We start from the raw sequence: 15452 nt of genomic DNA on the forward strand, positions 1-15452 counted from the left end.
GAATTTTAATGACATATATTTCCATGGATATGATACTTAGACAATAAGTGAAGGAAATGAGAAATATATGTGTCTTACCACATATAAATCAGGAAAGAAATATGTAGTTGAAAAACTACCAATGCTCCATACTGGATTGCATTATACACATATAAGTCCAATTGAATCAAATATAGAAGTTGATAATTCTTCAATATTAATAATTGACATGATCGATTAAGATATCCTGGTTCATAAATGACAATGAAGATCGCGAACCAAAATCTATTGGTGAATGAAAAAATCAGGACCAGATAAAATGGAAAGACGCATTCTAAGTTGAATTAGATTCGTTAAATAAACGTAACGTTTTTGGACCTACAGTCCTTACACCTGATATATTGATAAATCAAAATCTTTAAATACTCCAATAGTGTTGTTAGATAATTAAACATAGAAAATGATCCATTCCGTCCATATGAAGATAAAGTTATTCTTGGTACAGAAGTACCATATCTAAGTGCTATTGGTATCCTTTTGTATCTTGCAAATTGTACAAGATCTGATATATTTTATCCTGTAAATTTATTGACAATATTTAGCTCATATCCAACAAAGAGACACAGGAACGAAATTAAACATATATTCCTTTATGTACGAGGAACGACAGACTTGAGATTTTTGTATTCAAAAGATACCAATCAAAGCATAATTGGTCATAATAATGCTGGGTACTTATTTGATCTACACAAGGCACGTTCCCAAACCGGAGATGTATTTAATCGTGAAAGCACCACAATTTCTTGGCGTTCAAAAAAATAAACACTCGTAACAATTTCATCAAATCAGCCCGAGATTATTGCACTACATGAAGCGAGTAGTGCATGTGTGTGGCTAAAATCAATGATCCAACATATCCAAATCTTATGTGGATTATTATTCGACAAGAAGCCTCTGATACTATATGAGATAATGCTGCATGTGATGCTCAAATAAAAGAAGGATACATCAAACGATAGAACTAAACATATTCCCCTTAATTTCTTCGCATTCACCCAAAAGCTTGAGAAAAACAAAGTTATTGATATTTGTTACATTCAATCAAGTCAAAACTCATCAAATCTCTTCACAAAGGCATTTCCTACGACAATGTTCAGAAAACATATATATAATATTGGGATGCGCAATCTACGAAATTTTTAAAGAATTGTTCGTGTTAACATGATGGAGAGTTTACGGGACTGTACTTTTTTTCTCTTACTATAGTTTTTATCCAAATGTGTTTTTTCTTGTAAGGTTTTTAATGAGACAGTATAAAAACACGTAATGAAGACAGTCATTGTATCATGATCATCATTATAAGAGGGTGTTGAAGATAAGAGTTGAAATTATTGAACGTTGAAAATAAGAGTTGTAAATATTGGAAATTAGTGTGTGATGATATATGTAATGATATTTTTATATTTTGGATTATTTCTAAAGAAATTCTATAAATAAATATCTCAATTTGTGAAGAAAAAATACAATTAAATGAAGAAAATTTATAAAGTATGTTCTTTAGTATATTTTATAAGTTTGAGTTTTTTAATTTTTACTATATATTTTTACTTTTAATATTATTAATTTTTATAAAAAGGAATGTGGATATTGGTATATTGATGAAAATCGAAAATATTTACGACCAACAATCCAAACAAGACTTACGAATGCCTTGCTTTACAAACCTTTTACTCGCCGCCCGGGCTCCATAATCATTTCTGTTTATTGCCAAAATCTGCCGAGAACATTCGATTCAAGGTTTTCGATCGATCGAGATGAAGATGGAGTTGAACAACGATGTGGAAATTGGTGGAGATGATGTTATTGTGGCCAGGCCTAAGACGAAGATCGTGTGCACGCTGGGACCGGCGTCTCGTTCTGTTCCCATGGTGGAGAAGCTTCTTCGTGCGGGGATGAACGTCGCTCGATTCAATTTTTCGCATGGATCTCACGAATATCATCAGGAGACACTCAATAACCTCCGCCAGGCTATGGACAACACCGGCATACTCTGCGCCGTCATGCTCGACACCAAGGTTTATTTGTTAGATTCATTCGATTTTTTACATTCCTTTTGTTTGTTTATGTGTTTGTTTGTTTGTTTTATCTGTTCCGTGGTTTACTGTTTTCTTCTCCAGCCTTTAGGTTGGTCTTTTGTTCCTGCTCGAAATTTACACTTTTCCATTTCAATTTTATGTTTGTCTGCGCTGCGGTTCCGTACCAGGATCGTTTATTTTTTGAAAATATTTCTTCCCTTTGGTCTTATATGTTAGACTTATTAGTTTTTAGCTTTGATTTATGTCTAGTCCTTCCTTGCTTTGTGTTCTTTTGGGTTTTAAACTGAAGGATTAATTCAGCGGTAGTCTTTTTTTTGTTTCTGGTTACTGAACAAATGATTAATATCAATCTGATGTTCTCTCTCTGTTTTGGCGTTAGTATTTGTGTGTGTGTTTGTGTGTGTGTGACTCAAGACTATTCTAGTGGAGCCATAGGGATTCCAGTAGAGTTTAACCTGGTTATATACCCTCATTGCTCGTATTTGGCAGCTTAATGTAATGTTTATTTTAATGCAGGGTCCAGAAATTCGAACAGGTTTCTTAAAAGATGCCAAGCCTATCCAACTGAAGCAGGGACAAGAGATCACAATAACCACTGACTACAACATCAAAGGTGATGAGGAAATGATCTGCATGAGCTACAAAAAATTGGCAGAGGATGTAAAGCCTGGTAGTGTTATATTGTGTGCTGACGGCACTATCACCTTCGCTGTTTTGGCTTGTGACAAAGAAAAAGGCTTAGTACATTGCCGCTGTGAGAACACTGCGGTTCTAGGTGAAAGGAAAAATGTCAACCTTCCTGGTGTTATTGTGGATCTCCCAACTTTGACAGAGAAAGACAAAGAAGATATCTTGAAATGGGGAGTTCCAAATCAAATTGATATGATTGCTCTTTCCTTTGTTCGAAAAGGTTCTGACTTGGTGGAGGTCAGAAAATTGCTGGGTGAGCATGCCAAAAGCATCCTTCTCATGTCTAAGGTGTGATCTCGTTTCTTCGGCACTGTAATATATGAAGCTTGGAAAATTATTTGTTGTGCAAGCCACGCATAATTTGTTTTACTAGCTTACTAGTTTGGACGCTCTGGAAAATGATGCAAGTATAGCTATGTTAATTTTTGGTTTTATTTGTGATGTTGCCAGAGTGTTACATACAAATTTACTTTCTTTTAGAGAATGTACGTTTTGTTTTGTGTGAAGCATGCATTTTACATTGACGAGGTTTCTGGCCTGGCTCTGCCTAGAGGCAACTGATGTGTGCAAATTGGGTGTCTTTCTATAGGTTGAAAATCAAGAAGGGGTGGCGAATTTTGATGAAATTTTAACCAATTCAGATGCCTTCATGGTGGCTCGTGGTGATCTGGGCATGGAAATTCCAATAGAGAAGATATTTTTGGCTCAAAAGGTGATGATATACAAGTGTAATATCCAAGGAAAGCCTGTGGTCACTGCAACACAGATGTTGGAATCAATGATCAAGTCTCCGAGGCCAACTCGAGCAGAAGCCACAGATGTTGCCAATGCTGTTCTTGATGGTACAGACTGCGTAATGCTCAGTGGTGAAACTGCTGCAGGAGCTTATCCAGATCTTGCGGTCCGTACCATGGCCAAGATTTGCATAGAAGCTGAAAGCACAATTGATTACAGTGATGCTATTAAACGAATATTGGCAAATGCACCAGTTCCCATGAGCCCATTGGAGAGCCTTGCATCATCAGCAGTTCGAACAGCTAATTCAGCTAAAGCAGCTCTTATTTTGGTCCTGACTAGAGGAGGCAGTACTGCGAAGCTAGTGGCTAAATACAGGCCAGGCATGCCAATTTTGTCAGTGGTGGTTCCTGAAATAAAGACCGATTCATTTGATTGGTCGTGCAGTGACGAATCTCCGGCCAGGCACAGTCTTATATTCAGAGGACTTGTTCCTGTTCTTTGTGCAGGATCTGCTAGGGCTTCTCACGAGGAGTCAACTGAGGAAGCTCTGGAGTTTGCTCTTCAGCACGCTAAAACAAAAGGACTCTGCAAGGTGGGAGACGCTGTCGTGGCCCTCCACCGTATTGGGACTTCATCTATCATTAAGATCGTCACTGTCAAGTGATGATGGGTGACAATGATGGTGAGTTTTAAATTTTCACGAACTTCTAGCTGTTGATTCTTGCTTATGATATTTACACCGTGTGAGTAATAACATGAGCTTTATATTTTAAGTCTTTACTTCTGCTTTAGGACAATATGGATTGATTCATTGTCCACCATATTCATCAAGCCTATGGGGTTGAACTTTTGATGTAATTTTGCAATAATTATTGAGTGAATCTTTGAATTTATATGGGGTTTACATTACGCATTAGAGATGGAGGCATTCCTTTTCCGACCTTTTGCTTGGTTGGCTATTATATACATGTGGTGACGCACAAATTAGCGAATGTTTCTTTATTGTAAAACAAACCTCGGAAGAGTGACAAAATTGCCATTTAATCTCATTATTTGTTTGAAATAAATTCTTTAATTTCCCTTGCAAAATAAAACGGCCATATATCGATCAATAATTGGACAAGTAGAAACTCATATCTTGTAATTGTAATAAAAAACCATCCGAAGAAATAGAAGTACTGTATCATGCTGTGTAAGTTTCTCATTCAAATTTTTTTTCCAAAATCAATTGTATCTGCACAGTTATTTCTAAATATATACTCATGTCTTCAGAAATCATAATCACCGGTAAATTTATTTTAAACTATGTTACCAGGAGGGAAAAAATTATACTTCGAAGTACGTGTGATTCAGGCAAATCTATGTTAAATTCATAACAAACACAGATTCAGCACATAAAAATATTGGGATAGATCAAATTCAAGTCGGTAAAATATCTAAAAAGCTTGTAATTAATGACTTAATTACACTTCCAAACGTTTCGCAGCTGATCCCACGAAGCTTAAAAGTTAAAGCCAAATCAGAGGTGGTGGAGTCGGGAAACATTTATTCAAGACTAAGAACTGAGCAACTTCAACAACAATCACGGTACATGAATCTCATAGAAGTATCTCAACTCTTGAAGTACACGATGTATAAGTGAGTAACGAGGGAAATTAAGCTGGCTGCATTTGATTGAATCGTCCCCCTCCCTTCAAGTGTCTGCATGTTATCGAATCAGCGTAAATTTAGTCATTCAGCTCTACGATAGTTTTATCTTAATATGTTGCAAGAATATCAAATCTTGATTAACTAGAAATATTTCAACTTTACCATTCGGGGAGTAAGAGCTCCTTGTTGAAAACTCAGAATTCGCCCTTGAAATCGACATGGATAGCTGAGTAGAGGAGAAGACGTTCTTGTCGGACCCATCTTCATCATAAAGATTGGACCATGACACTTTGGTCGTGGGCCACTCGCTGAAGAAAGGGTGCACTAGATTTTGATGCTCCTGCTTAATTTGCCCCAGTGAACAAAGCTCGTTCCCAACAACACGGTGCTGCTCCCTCTGTTTTGCCATGGCATCGTTACTGGTTTCAAAAGCACGTGGCATGATTTCTTGAGAAGAGGAATGTCCCAAAAACTGGGAATCAGAGCTCTGCTTCAATGAAGAGCTCGGACAAACTTGGGAAGGCAAGTGACACCATGTTCCGCTACCTGCACAAGAGCCTAAACCCAGAGAAGCTTCCGGGGAGAATTTATGCTCATCAGAATGAGAAGTTGATCCATGGAGGTACCTGTACGTAAAAAATCTTGTTACCAAAAAGTGTATCAGTTGGGTAGAGCAAACTTCTTCCTTGAAGGAGCACAAGCTTAGTCAAGTAGAACAAGGATGCACCGGTTGATGCGCTCATCAAAAGTAAATCAATGGGGACATGCCCGTACAGCTGAATATGCATTAAAAAAGGTCAATAGCTCCTGATAGACACCAAAAAACTGGGCCAAGCTTCTAGCCAGCCTACTTCTATAAAGGAGAGAACATCAAATAATCCATTTTTAAATCCAATGTCATAAATCTTCAGGTCATGGGGGGAGAAATATTTATGTTTATAGTTTATACCCTACTGTGAAACATATCTCAAGAGAAAGACAGTTGTCTCAGAAGTCATTACTAGAATTATGAATGCTAGATTTTGATTCTTAACTTTTATGACTAACTATTGCCTACTGGCACAACCATAAACAGAAAGTTCTTTTGTTTAATTTTCAAATGTGAGGATGGGTGTGAGGCTTAAATTTTCTCTCTTACATCCCAGGTTTGATATTATAAAAAACAAGAGAATCCACTTGAATAGAAATATGTTTCATTCTGCATGCATTGCTTCGTGTCATTCAACTTCCTCGCATCTAGCTTGCAAGTCTTGGTTAAGAAATAGGAGCAGAGAAAATGGTCCAAGGCCAACTTCTGTTTAAAAGTTAAGGACACAATAAGTGGAAAAATGGCATCAATTTTTTTTAAAAAAATCACGCCCACCTACTCACTCCCCTACAGGTAACAAACCAATGGCTCCACACTGCACGATTTAGTCAGCCAAAAATGGTGTTAATTATGTTCAAAGAGAGGAAATTCCACAACCACCATGGCATGTTGCGTAACTAGTTAGTTTATTTAATCTTCTAATCTACCCAATACTTCAAGTCTACAGTAGCACTCTTCAGGTTCATGGTGAGGATTCATAGCAAAAATTCACTTCCTATGATCCAGCCATCTCCTAGGTGTATGCTCCTCACGTTCATCACATAACCAGTGTGACAGTGTCTGTAACTCCATTCTTGTTATTTGCTTGGTAGCGGTATGATGTGAGAGAATGGATCCTCCCATTTCTATTAATGAACAAAACCATTCGAGGGAGCTACTGTGGCAAACCCGGTCACCTCCCTCTCTAACATTTTTCTATTGACTTGTACTTTTTTTACTAAACATTCAAAAACATGTTTTCACTCCTCATATTTATCGCTTTTTAGTTTCAAAACTTGTGCCTTCGCAACAGCTATAAGCCACAATACTAATTTGATCTAACCAAATGACTAGGCTTAACAAAAGTACCTCAAATCCTTGCTATGGATCCCATAGGAGAAAGGCTCCATCTGCAGCTTCGTCACATTTCTTCCTAGAGCTGATTCTTCAGAACTACCAACAGAATATAATGACATATTTGGAAAGCTTCCACTGCTATTGTTGCTTCCAGTAGAGATGTGAGATATCGCAGTTGACAAAGACTGCGAGGTAGATTGAGATTCCACATGCTTTCTTGAACGGTTGCGACCTCGGTGCATGTGCCGATCGCAATATTTGGAGTCTGGATGTGCGTCTTTGGAGCATCTCCACTTCTTCCCATCTGTCCTTCGGCATCTTCCAGGCTCAGGATCAAATTTCTTCCCATAGTAGGAACAATAGCCCGCTACAAAACAAATGCCCAAATTTAAGTTTACCAAATAAGATTGTCTGATATTCTCTGTACTGTGTCATGCTATGTTCTAATCTTATATTACGTTTTTTTATGCACCCAATGACATGCACTAGGTTCGACACTGTCACCCAATGTAGCATAAGCTCAACCGACAGTATAAGACATGCCACAGCATCAATGTTGTAACAAACAAGCTGATATTAAAAAAAATTCAAAATTCATTCCCTACCATTATCAAATCCACTACTTACTGTATCTCATTCATACACAATTAAACTTCCATTTCTGTCTTTAAGTTTAAACAATTGTCAATATCAAGACACGGTCAGAATGTCTCTTTGAACCAAATGTTGAATGAAATCGATTAAAAAGGGTGATGATTACACGAAGGATAGTGGAATAAACGGGACGCAAGGGCATCAAAGCTGCGGCGAATCGGCATAATGAGGTCCGGTGGGATTGGAAGTCCAGCCACCAGGTACTTATATATCATGGCTTGGTGTTCCAGCTCCTGCCACTGCACTGCTGTGAATGGTGGCCTATACCCTCCGTAAACTACCTCCCCTACCCCTCCCCCTCCCCCCACCACCGCAGGTGCAGAAGCCGTGCCACTCATTTTTACCTTCTTTTAACTCAACCCTCCTTCAAAAATGACACTTGTAACTTCAGAAATAAATTATCCTCCTTTATCTTCTCGCCTAACCTGCATCAAGAATTGGAAAAATCACAATCAGTCACAAAAAAAAAAGCACGAAGAAGTGCACGGTGGCTACTTTTTTTGTGCACCTATTGCTTTATCTATTTATCCTTGCGGGAATGGAGAAAAGGGGTCCAAGATAAGAAATTTCTTACTTCCCAGAAAAGCTGCTTCCACATAATGGATAAAGGGAAAAGGAAAAAGAAAAACAACTTGGTATTTGAACTCAGGTTCAAAAAGACACAAACAAACATTTGTATAACTGTAAGTCTGTAACAAGCGCTTGTAAAAAAAAAGCTGCAGTCAGAGAAAAATCAAGAAAACGTGAACACCACCATAAAAACACAAACAAATAGACACCATTTGCAGTGTATGTGCAGGAAAAAGACAGAGTGTGTATTCACCTAGTGAAGGGACGGATCTAGGGTTCGGCCAAACATGGGAAGTGAACCTCAAAATCAGAGAGGAAAGTGGGCAGCTGCTGAAGGAAGACAAAAAAAGATGGAATCTTCGAGTACATAGAGACGCTATAATAATAATATGAGACTTAAAGATGAGAGTGTTGGTGACCTCAAGTTCAGTACAATGATAGGAACATTTTCTTGGTGAAGTAAATAATGGAAAATGGTGGGTTTTCAGTGATAATGATGAAGAAGGTGGGATATTTGTGTGTTGATGTTGGAGGAAGCATGGACGGGTGGTGGGAGGCAACGTGGGATTGGGGTGGGGTCGAGGCTGTTTGTGTGGTCCAATGATGTTTGCCCTCACGTGATTTTGTATGATGATCTACATTATGTCGTCGGGACAGGACACAAGCTCGATGATATTCTATCAAGATTATGAATTTGGTGCGAGATTTTGAGTTTGAGGTTTAATTATAGACAATTTTTTGAAAAAAAAATACAAATATGATCAGTTTGATTTGAAATATGATTAAAGATCTATAATGTATAATTAGTACACCGAGTTATAGTTTATTTAATTTATATTTAAATGAAAATCAAAATATAATTATAAGAAATAATGTTGGACAACATTGTAATTTTGATATATGAATTAAAAAATAAGTAGAAAAAAGAATGAGAAAAAATTACGAATTCAACCTACAACTTGATGTTTAGAAAAGTAAAGTTCATTTGTAGGTCTTTTTTTTTTCCAATCATCGTGAGGATGATTGTTTTATTTGTATTTGAACTTTTTACCTGATTTTAATGATTAATTTCGTAAAAAAACAAGAAAAAAAAGTAAGTAAGGTTCTATCTCCTAAACTACACGTGATTTACATTAAAATTTTAACACTTTATTAATATATATAATTATTAAAACAGACAACGACAAAAAAAATTAGTTACTCTGCAGATCTCAAATTTAATAATATAATATAGATATCTATACTATAAGGTTGTGTTTGGTACATGTGATAGGATAAGTAAATAATTAATAATTAGAGTGATTAAAAAATGAGATATATGGATTAATAGTATGGTGGGATAAATAACATGTTGTTTGGTATGATTTTAAAATGATGGATTAATTTTGTAAATTTTATTGTAATGACCAAAATGCCCCAAATGCTAATTAAATATATATATTTAAAATAATTGGATAGATAATTAAATATTTATAATTATAATTTACATTTATTAAAATTAATTTATATATATTATTAGAAATAAATTTGTAAATATGTATTTACTTTAATAATTAAAATAACAATAATATTTTGAATGTTAATGTTAAATAAAATTTTAATAATAATTACAATATAATTGTTTTTTTTAAAATAATTATAAATATTTTTAAAATAATTTGATAGATAATTAAATATTAATAATTAATAATTAAAATAATAGTAATATTTTGAATATTAATTTTAATGTTAAATAAAGTTAGTTATATTCTAATATTTTGTTTTTTTTACATAATTATCACTATTCTTACCATCTTAATCGTTCTTCCATCTTTCTCTTCTCCTTTCTGTTCTTCCATTTCCTTTCCTCTCTTTTTCGCCCTACTCTTTGCCCTATTACCGGTAATCATTAAACCACAAAAATTAGAATTTAATAAATATTTATCTTCATAAGAGATAAGAGGATAAAAATGTAATTTGTGGTGATTTAATAACTTATCCCACTTAATTTGTTAGATTAATAATCAAATAATTAATCATAAAATTAGGTCTTAAATCAAGTCGAAATGATTATTAATATATCTTAAAATTTTAACCAAATATTAGATAAGTATGTGATTATTCATCTATCTTGTAAGGCCCGAGAATTGGATTACCGTAATTGAAATGATTTGAGTATAATTACCGTAATTTGAGATTAATCTGAAATGATTTATTGATTAATCAAGGAAATTATAGACGAAACGGAGTGGATTGGGAAAGGTGAGAAAAGACGTGAAATATATGTGCAAAGAGGTGTGCTCGCGCACATGCGCGACGTGATGCGCGAGCCATGCGCAGAGTGGACAGAAGACCCCACGCATATGCGCGGCGTATGGGCGCGCATATGCGCGAGGTATCCAGTAGCCTAGGAAATGCTCGGCGCATCTGCGCGACGTGAACGGCGCATGCAGGGCAGAACGGTTGGCGCACATGCGCGCATATGCGCGAGTGGTAGAGGGCACGAGACAGTAGGTCTCGCGCATATGCGCGATTTTTGTGCGCGCATATGCGCGAGTAGTCCAGTAGTTGGATAAGGCTTCCGGCGCATATGCGCGGACTTTGAGCGCTCATATGCGCCAGTCATGCAGAACAAGAATATGCCACGTTTCTATCATGCACGAGTTTTGCATATATATATATATATATATATATATATATATATATATATATATATATATATATATATATATATATATATATATGCATACAAACGTTAATCAGCAAAATCGAGAATTGAGGGGAAGTTTACTTCTTGATTTTAGAATTCGATTTGCGAGGAATCCGTCCGTTTGATTTTGAATCCGAGTATGGTATCGAGTTCCTATCAACGTAGGCTACAACTGGACGTAAGTTTTGTTACGTTTTGATATGTTTTGACATTATGCTATTTTCAGAATTGAATATGATTCATATATGATGTTCTTGTCATGTTAGACATCATAGAATCGAAGTCAGATTGAAGAACGGACGGGTTATGTAATTGTTATGATTTTTGGGGTCGATTTGACTGAGATTTTATATCAGATGTGTATTGTTATTGAGCGTATGAGTGTACTGATATTGATTACGAAGTCTGGTATTATATTTGTGATGTTTGGACTGACGGGGTTATCATGACTGTATTGTTATGCCGTCGAAACATCCGTAAATTGATATTGATCAGATTCGGTATTGGTTGAGATTGTATTGTGGTACCATATGTCGATTGGCATTGAGCAGATCATGTTTTGATTTGAGTATTAATCAGAACAGGCGCTGAACTGAGTTATATACTGATATTGTATCTATCCGGGTCCCCACATATCCTTATTTAATCACATCAACCAAACACACCCTATAGTTATAACTAATATTTTCATAATCGGACATGTGATCAAATCGGTTTAGCTTGAAAAATAGTTCGATCAGACCGGCTGAATTGATGATCAGATCGAAAAACCATTATATTATATAAAATAATAATATAATATTATAATTAATATATTTTAAATTATAAAGATTTTAAATGTGTATATAAATAATAAAAATATATAGTTATTCAAGTTTAAAATCTAAACATATGTATAACATGTATATAATATACAAAAAAAAATATTTACCAAAGTTTCTAAATAACTATTACATATATTCAAATTTCAAAATACAATTATAGTTATATATTTTAGAAACAAAAACAATAATTAAATAAATTATTTTATTACTAAATAATATTTTTAAAAAATTCTAAATTCCAAATAATAATATATATAACAAAATATTAAATTTAAGATTTTAAAATTAATATTTCGAAAAAAGTTCGAAAACTTGGTTCAATCGGTTTTTACGTGTTTCGACCACCAAAACGGGTTTTTAGGGTGTTTCGAATAAGACTCGTGACCGATTCCTGGTCGAATAGATCTTGGTCGGTTCTTAAAACACTATTTATAACTATACAATTACAAGCTTTTTTCAATTTATATATTTTTATTATTTAAATGTTATTATCAAATAACAATCTTTTTTTATTAAAAAAATACGGGTTCACCCGTAACTTGGCCGGACCATGGGTTCACAATATACCGACCTTAAACCGACGGGTCTGACCCAGACCCAACTGTGGCCTGGTCTACATTGCAATCTGGTCAGGACTTATTTACCTGGTACTGTCGTACACTATAAAGTTTGGTCTATGACTTGTCTGACACACATGGAACCCGTGGCAACCTGTGCCAAACAAAAAGAGAAGAAGGCTCAATATTGTAAAATAGAGAGCGTGTTCTCAGTGTTCCAATGAAGCAGGCGAGTTCACAAGATTTGGAGTACGATTCAATCTCATCTCTGCGAAAATGTATGCACCCACGACTGCTACAAGAACGCAAAAAACTAGTACAAATAGCTGGAAATTAGCAAGCAACTCGCCATGGATCTCATGTTCAGTTGATCGACACGTGATCTCGTTATCCTGAAGCCAGCATCCCTCTGGCACCATTGGACCGTAGAGAGCGAATGCAGTCTGATAGAACCAAAGGCCTTGAAGTGTAATGGCAATGCCGCTGCATAAATCAACTGGAAAACTGGTGGGCGAGAATGCTCCTGCTATTGCAGATAGTATACAGAGGGATATAAGAAGTACTAGAATGAAGTGGTAACATCCCTCAAGGCCTTTGTGGGTCGTAGAGTGGAAGTAAAACAAGAGACACTCTGCGGTGAAAGCTGCTGAAGCTATCAAGCTTAATGCTCCATCGGGCAAAGGGAGAAAACTGATGAAATGAAGGAAGTGTAATGTTATGAAATTGATAGCTAGTAAAAGTTTAACAATCAAAATGAAAAACAATGTCTGCATGATATATACAGAGGGGCCAAAAAGTTCTAAGATTTGGCATATCCTAACACAATAATTCTTGGTTGTAGATACTAAGGTTTGGTTAATCAGGTAAGAAATTTACCTTCTTTTTACTTTTCAGTGGCATCAAGTCCATGAGTATTAGATATAGCTCACGGGTATTTACAGTAGACCAGTAGCGGATTTGATTACTTGAACATGGTTAAAATTATATTCGAGTCTCAAGCAATAACAGGGGCCTCTATCGCATCGTGTCCAATATGCAAGAGTAAGGGTTCTAGAGACTAGAGAATTCATCATTCATTGATAACACAGCCCAAGTTTTTTTTTTTTGGCGAATTTTTTCAAATGCCAAGCAAACTGCCCAAGTTGGTACTGTCCTCCTCACTTCTCTGTTGCGTTGAAAAGTGATTATAACAATACTCATCAATCATTACCTTCTTTTCCAAAAGAATTTGAGTATTTGACAGCTATGAGTCTACTTTAAGTTTCTACAAATTAAAGAAGAATGAAACAAAAACATATTCTGATTCTGAAATTCCGAGTCCTATGTATCTGCAATTTCTGGGATTTTTTTCAACATAGATGGATATAGTCAACAGGACATGATCAAAATCTAATTCTGAAAAACCAAGAGCTCTACTATTAAACTAATCAGTTGGCTGCAGAAGAAATGACATTTACAACATCGTTACTGGATATTATAGCGATGACATATATCACCAAAATAAGAAGTCTCACCTAGTCGTCTCAGAAAACAGTGCGACGATACCAAAGATGAAGAACATGAGTAGCATCCCAGAGTGCTCGAAGTTGTTCATATGAGAAGGATTCAAGCCTCCATGAACAAAGATCTTGAGATGCGTTGAATACAAAAATTCTATGCACAGATCAATGAATCCTCCAATTGTAACAACATAAAGCTCTAAGTACTTAATCCTCCCATTAAAACCTGGAACAGGGTTCCAAACTCTAAATCGAAACGACTTAGGATTTGATACATATCTGGCCACAGAACACCACATATGCCATATCCCAACGACAAGAAACAACGTCCCTGGTACAATATGCCCTCGGAAAGAACCCATTTTCCCCAGAAACACCAACACAATTTTCTAGCAAGACCAATATATATCCAACTTTATCACCTTTCAAATTTAAAAATCAATTCGATAACAAGAAATCAAAGCAAGATCATCGTGTTTCCTTTTCAAGATTGCCTGAACTCAGCTTCACACCACCTGTTGATAGAAAATCACTCAAATATAAATTATCACGACGTATGGAAATGTCGACCAATAATTACACATGATTCATGTCAACCCTCTAAAAAAGGAGTGGAATTGGAGTTTATTTTAATGGAAGCTGGTTAAATCTGTATGACAATTTTCAACCCGATAAATCTGTATACTATTAGAGGATTACCATCAATAAGCCTAAGTCAACATTGCACCTATAGGCGACCCCGCCAATTAGCCAAACAGTTTCTACTTAAAAGAGAAAAACAATCAAAGACAAAAAAACACAGTAACAAAGATCTATATATGTTTCATGGAAGCAAGGATATCCCAAACAAAGACTTCATAATTCAGAGCTACAGAATCTCTAAAGTAATAACCAAATAGATTTAAAACTTAAAAAAGCTCCTACTTTTACAAGATTAATTTTAAAGTTTCGCCGGATTTGTAAATTTCTTGTAAAAAGAGCTGTGAGAGAAGAAAGATACCAGCATCAACAAACATGCTTGTATTCTTTAGAGCATATGGTTTCTTGCATAATCGCGAGCAAAATCCAACTGGGCAAAGGCCCTTTAGGCGAAATTTTCAAGAAAAAGAAGTGAATCAACAAATTTGTACTGATTGATTGGGAACGGTGAAAGCTGAATGGGGTCCAAGCCTTGAAAAGAGGAGACGGCAATTATAAAGGGCAAAAACTTGTGTGAGACGGTCTTACGGGTCGTTTTTATGAGACGGATCTCTTATTTGGGTCACCCATGAAAAAGTATCACTTTTTATACTGAGAGTATTACTTTTTATTGTGAATATGGATAGGATTGACCCGTCTCATGGATTATGACCCGTGAGACAGTCTCACATGAGACTCACTCATTATAAAGATATCATTGAATGCAAAAGTTTACCTGCAAAAGTTTAATTAGAGTCCCTACTCCATCTCTTTACAAGTCGGCACATATTATTATTATTTTTATAACAGTGCGAGGCTTGAAATTTTTTTAACTGTGAATGGATTTAATTACTCTTCGTACATTTATTTATTTTAATTATTAAGTAATATATCTGGTAATTTC

At 35.6% G+C, this 15452-nt stretch overlaps 3 protein-coding genes across 5 annotated transcripts; 1 reads left to right on the plus strand and 2 right to left on the minus strand.

Annotated features, from left to right (window-relative positions):
- Positions 1–1653: 1653 nt before the first annotated feature.
- On the plus strand, positions 1654–4396 carry LOC140831152 (pyruvate kinase, cytosolic isozyme). The gene is made up of 3 exons (XM_073194938.1): positions 1654–2054; positions 2592–3053; positions 3355–4396. The coding sequence occupies exons 1-3, from the start codon at positions 1794–1796 to the stop codon at positions 4165–4167; spliced, it is 1536 nt and encodes a 511-aa protein (XP_073051039.1). The 5' UTR covers positions 1654–1793; the 3' UTR covers positions 4168–4396.
- Positions 4397–4901: 505 nt separating this feature from the next.
- Positions 4902–8800, minus strand: LOC140831153 (growth-regulating factor 4-like). Of its 3 annotated transcripts, XR_012117799.1 has the most exons (6): positions 8555–8800; positions 7838–8156; positions 7090–7444; positions 5316–5779; positions 5047–5204; positions 4904–4961 (listed from the first exon to the last, which is right to left on the minus strand). XR_012117799.1 is itself a non-coding variant. In XM_073194940.1 (5 exons), exons 2-5 carry the CDS (start codon positions 8067–8069, stop codon positions 5197–5199), a joined length of 1059 nt encoding a protein of 352 aa, XP_073051041.1. In that variant the 5' UTR covers positions 8070–8156; positions 8555–8800; the 3' UTR covers positions 4902–5196. The 3 variants fall into 3 exon arrangements, 2 of the variants coding, with proteins under 2 accessions (XP_073051041.1, XP_073051042.1); XM_073194940.1 differs by having other exon boundaries at positions 4902–5204; XM_073194941.1 differs by having other exon boundaries at positions 4902–5204; positions 7838–8800.
- A 3552-nt stretch (positions 8801–12352) lies between these two features.
- LOC140831154 (uncharacterized) lies at positions 12353–15060 on the minus strand. Its single transcript, XM_073194942.1, has 3 exons — positions 14871–15060; positions 13886–14385; positions 12353–13061 (listed from the first exon to the last, which is right to left on the minus strand). Exons 2-3 carry the CDS (start codon positions 14230–14232, stop codon positions 12581–12583), a joined length of 828 nt encoding a protein of 275 aa, XP_073051043.1. The 5' UTR covers positions 14233–14385; positions 14871–15060; the 3' UTR covers positions 12353–12580.
- Between the last annotated feature and the right edge of the window lie 392 nt (positions 15061–15452).

This window comes from Primulina eburnea, chromosome 4 (genome assembly GCF_022965805.1).
Source record: "Primulina eburnea isolate SZY01 chromosome 4, ASM2296580v1, whole genome shotgun sequence".
Classification (NCBI taxonomy): Eukaryota; Viridiplantae; Streptophyta; class Magnoliopsida; order Lamiales; family Gesneriaceae; genus Primulina; species Primulina eburnea.

What these genes read in the sequence shown, in the direction of transcription:
- LOC140831152 (XM_073194938.1), top strand. Translation starts at nt 1,794, where the DNA reads ATGAAGATGGAGTTGAACAACGATGTGGAAATTGGTGGAGATGATGTT. An exon ending in CCGTCATGCTCGACACCAAG is followed by an intron (nt 2,055 to 2,591) that starts GTTTATTTGTTA and finishes ATTTTAATGCAG; the next exon opens with GGTCCAGAAATTCGAACAGG. An exon ending in GCATCCTTCTCATGTCTAAG is followed by an intron (nt 3,054 to 3,354) that starts GTGTGATCTCGT and finishes GTCTTTCTATAG; the next exon opens with GTTGAAAATCAAGAAGGGGT.
- LOC140831153 (XM_073194940.1), bottom strand. Translation starts at nt 8,069, where the DNA reads ATGAGTGGCACGGCTTCTGCACCTGCGGTGGTGGGGGGAGGGGGAGGG. An exon ending in TTTATTCCACTATCCTTCGT is followed by an intron (nt 7,445 to 7,837) that starts GTAATCATCACC and finishes TTTGTTTTGTAG; the next exon opens with CGGGCTATTGTTCCTACTAT. An exon ending in ATCCATAGCAAGGATTTGAG is followed by an intron (nt 5,780 to 7,089) that starts GTACTTTTGTTA and finishes TTTTACGTACAG; the next exon opens with GTACCTCCATGGATCAACTT.
- LOC140831154 (XM_073194942.1), bottom strand. Translation starts at nt 14,232, where the DNA reads ATGGGTTCTTTCCGAGGGCATATTGTACCAGGGACGTTGTTTCTTGTC. An exon ending in CTGTTTTCTGAGACGACTAG is followed by an intron (nt 13,062 to 13,885) that starts GTGAGACTTCTT and finishes TCATTTCATCAG; the next exon opens with TTTTCTCCCTTTGCCCGATG.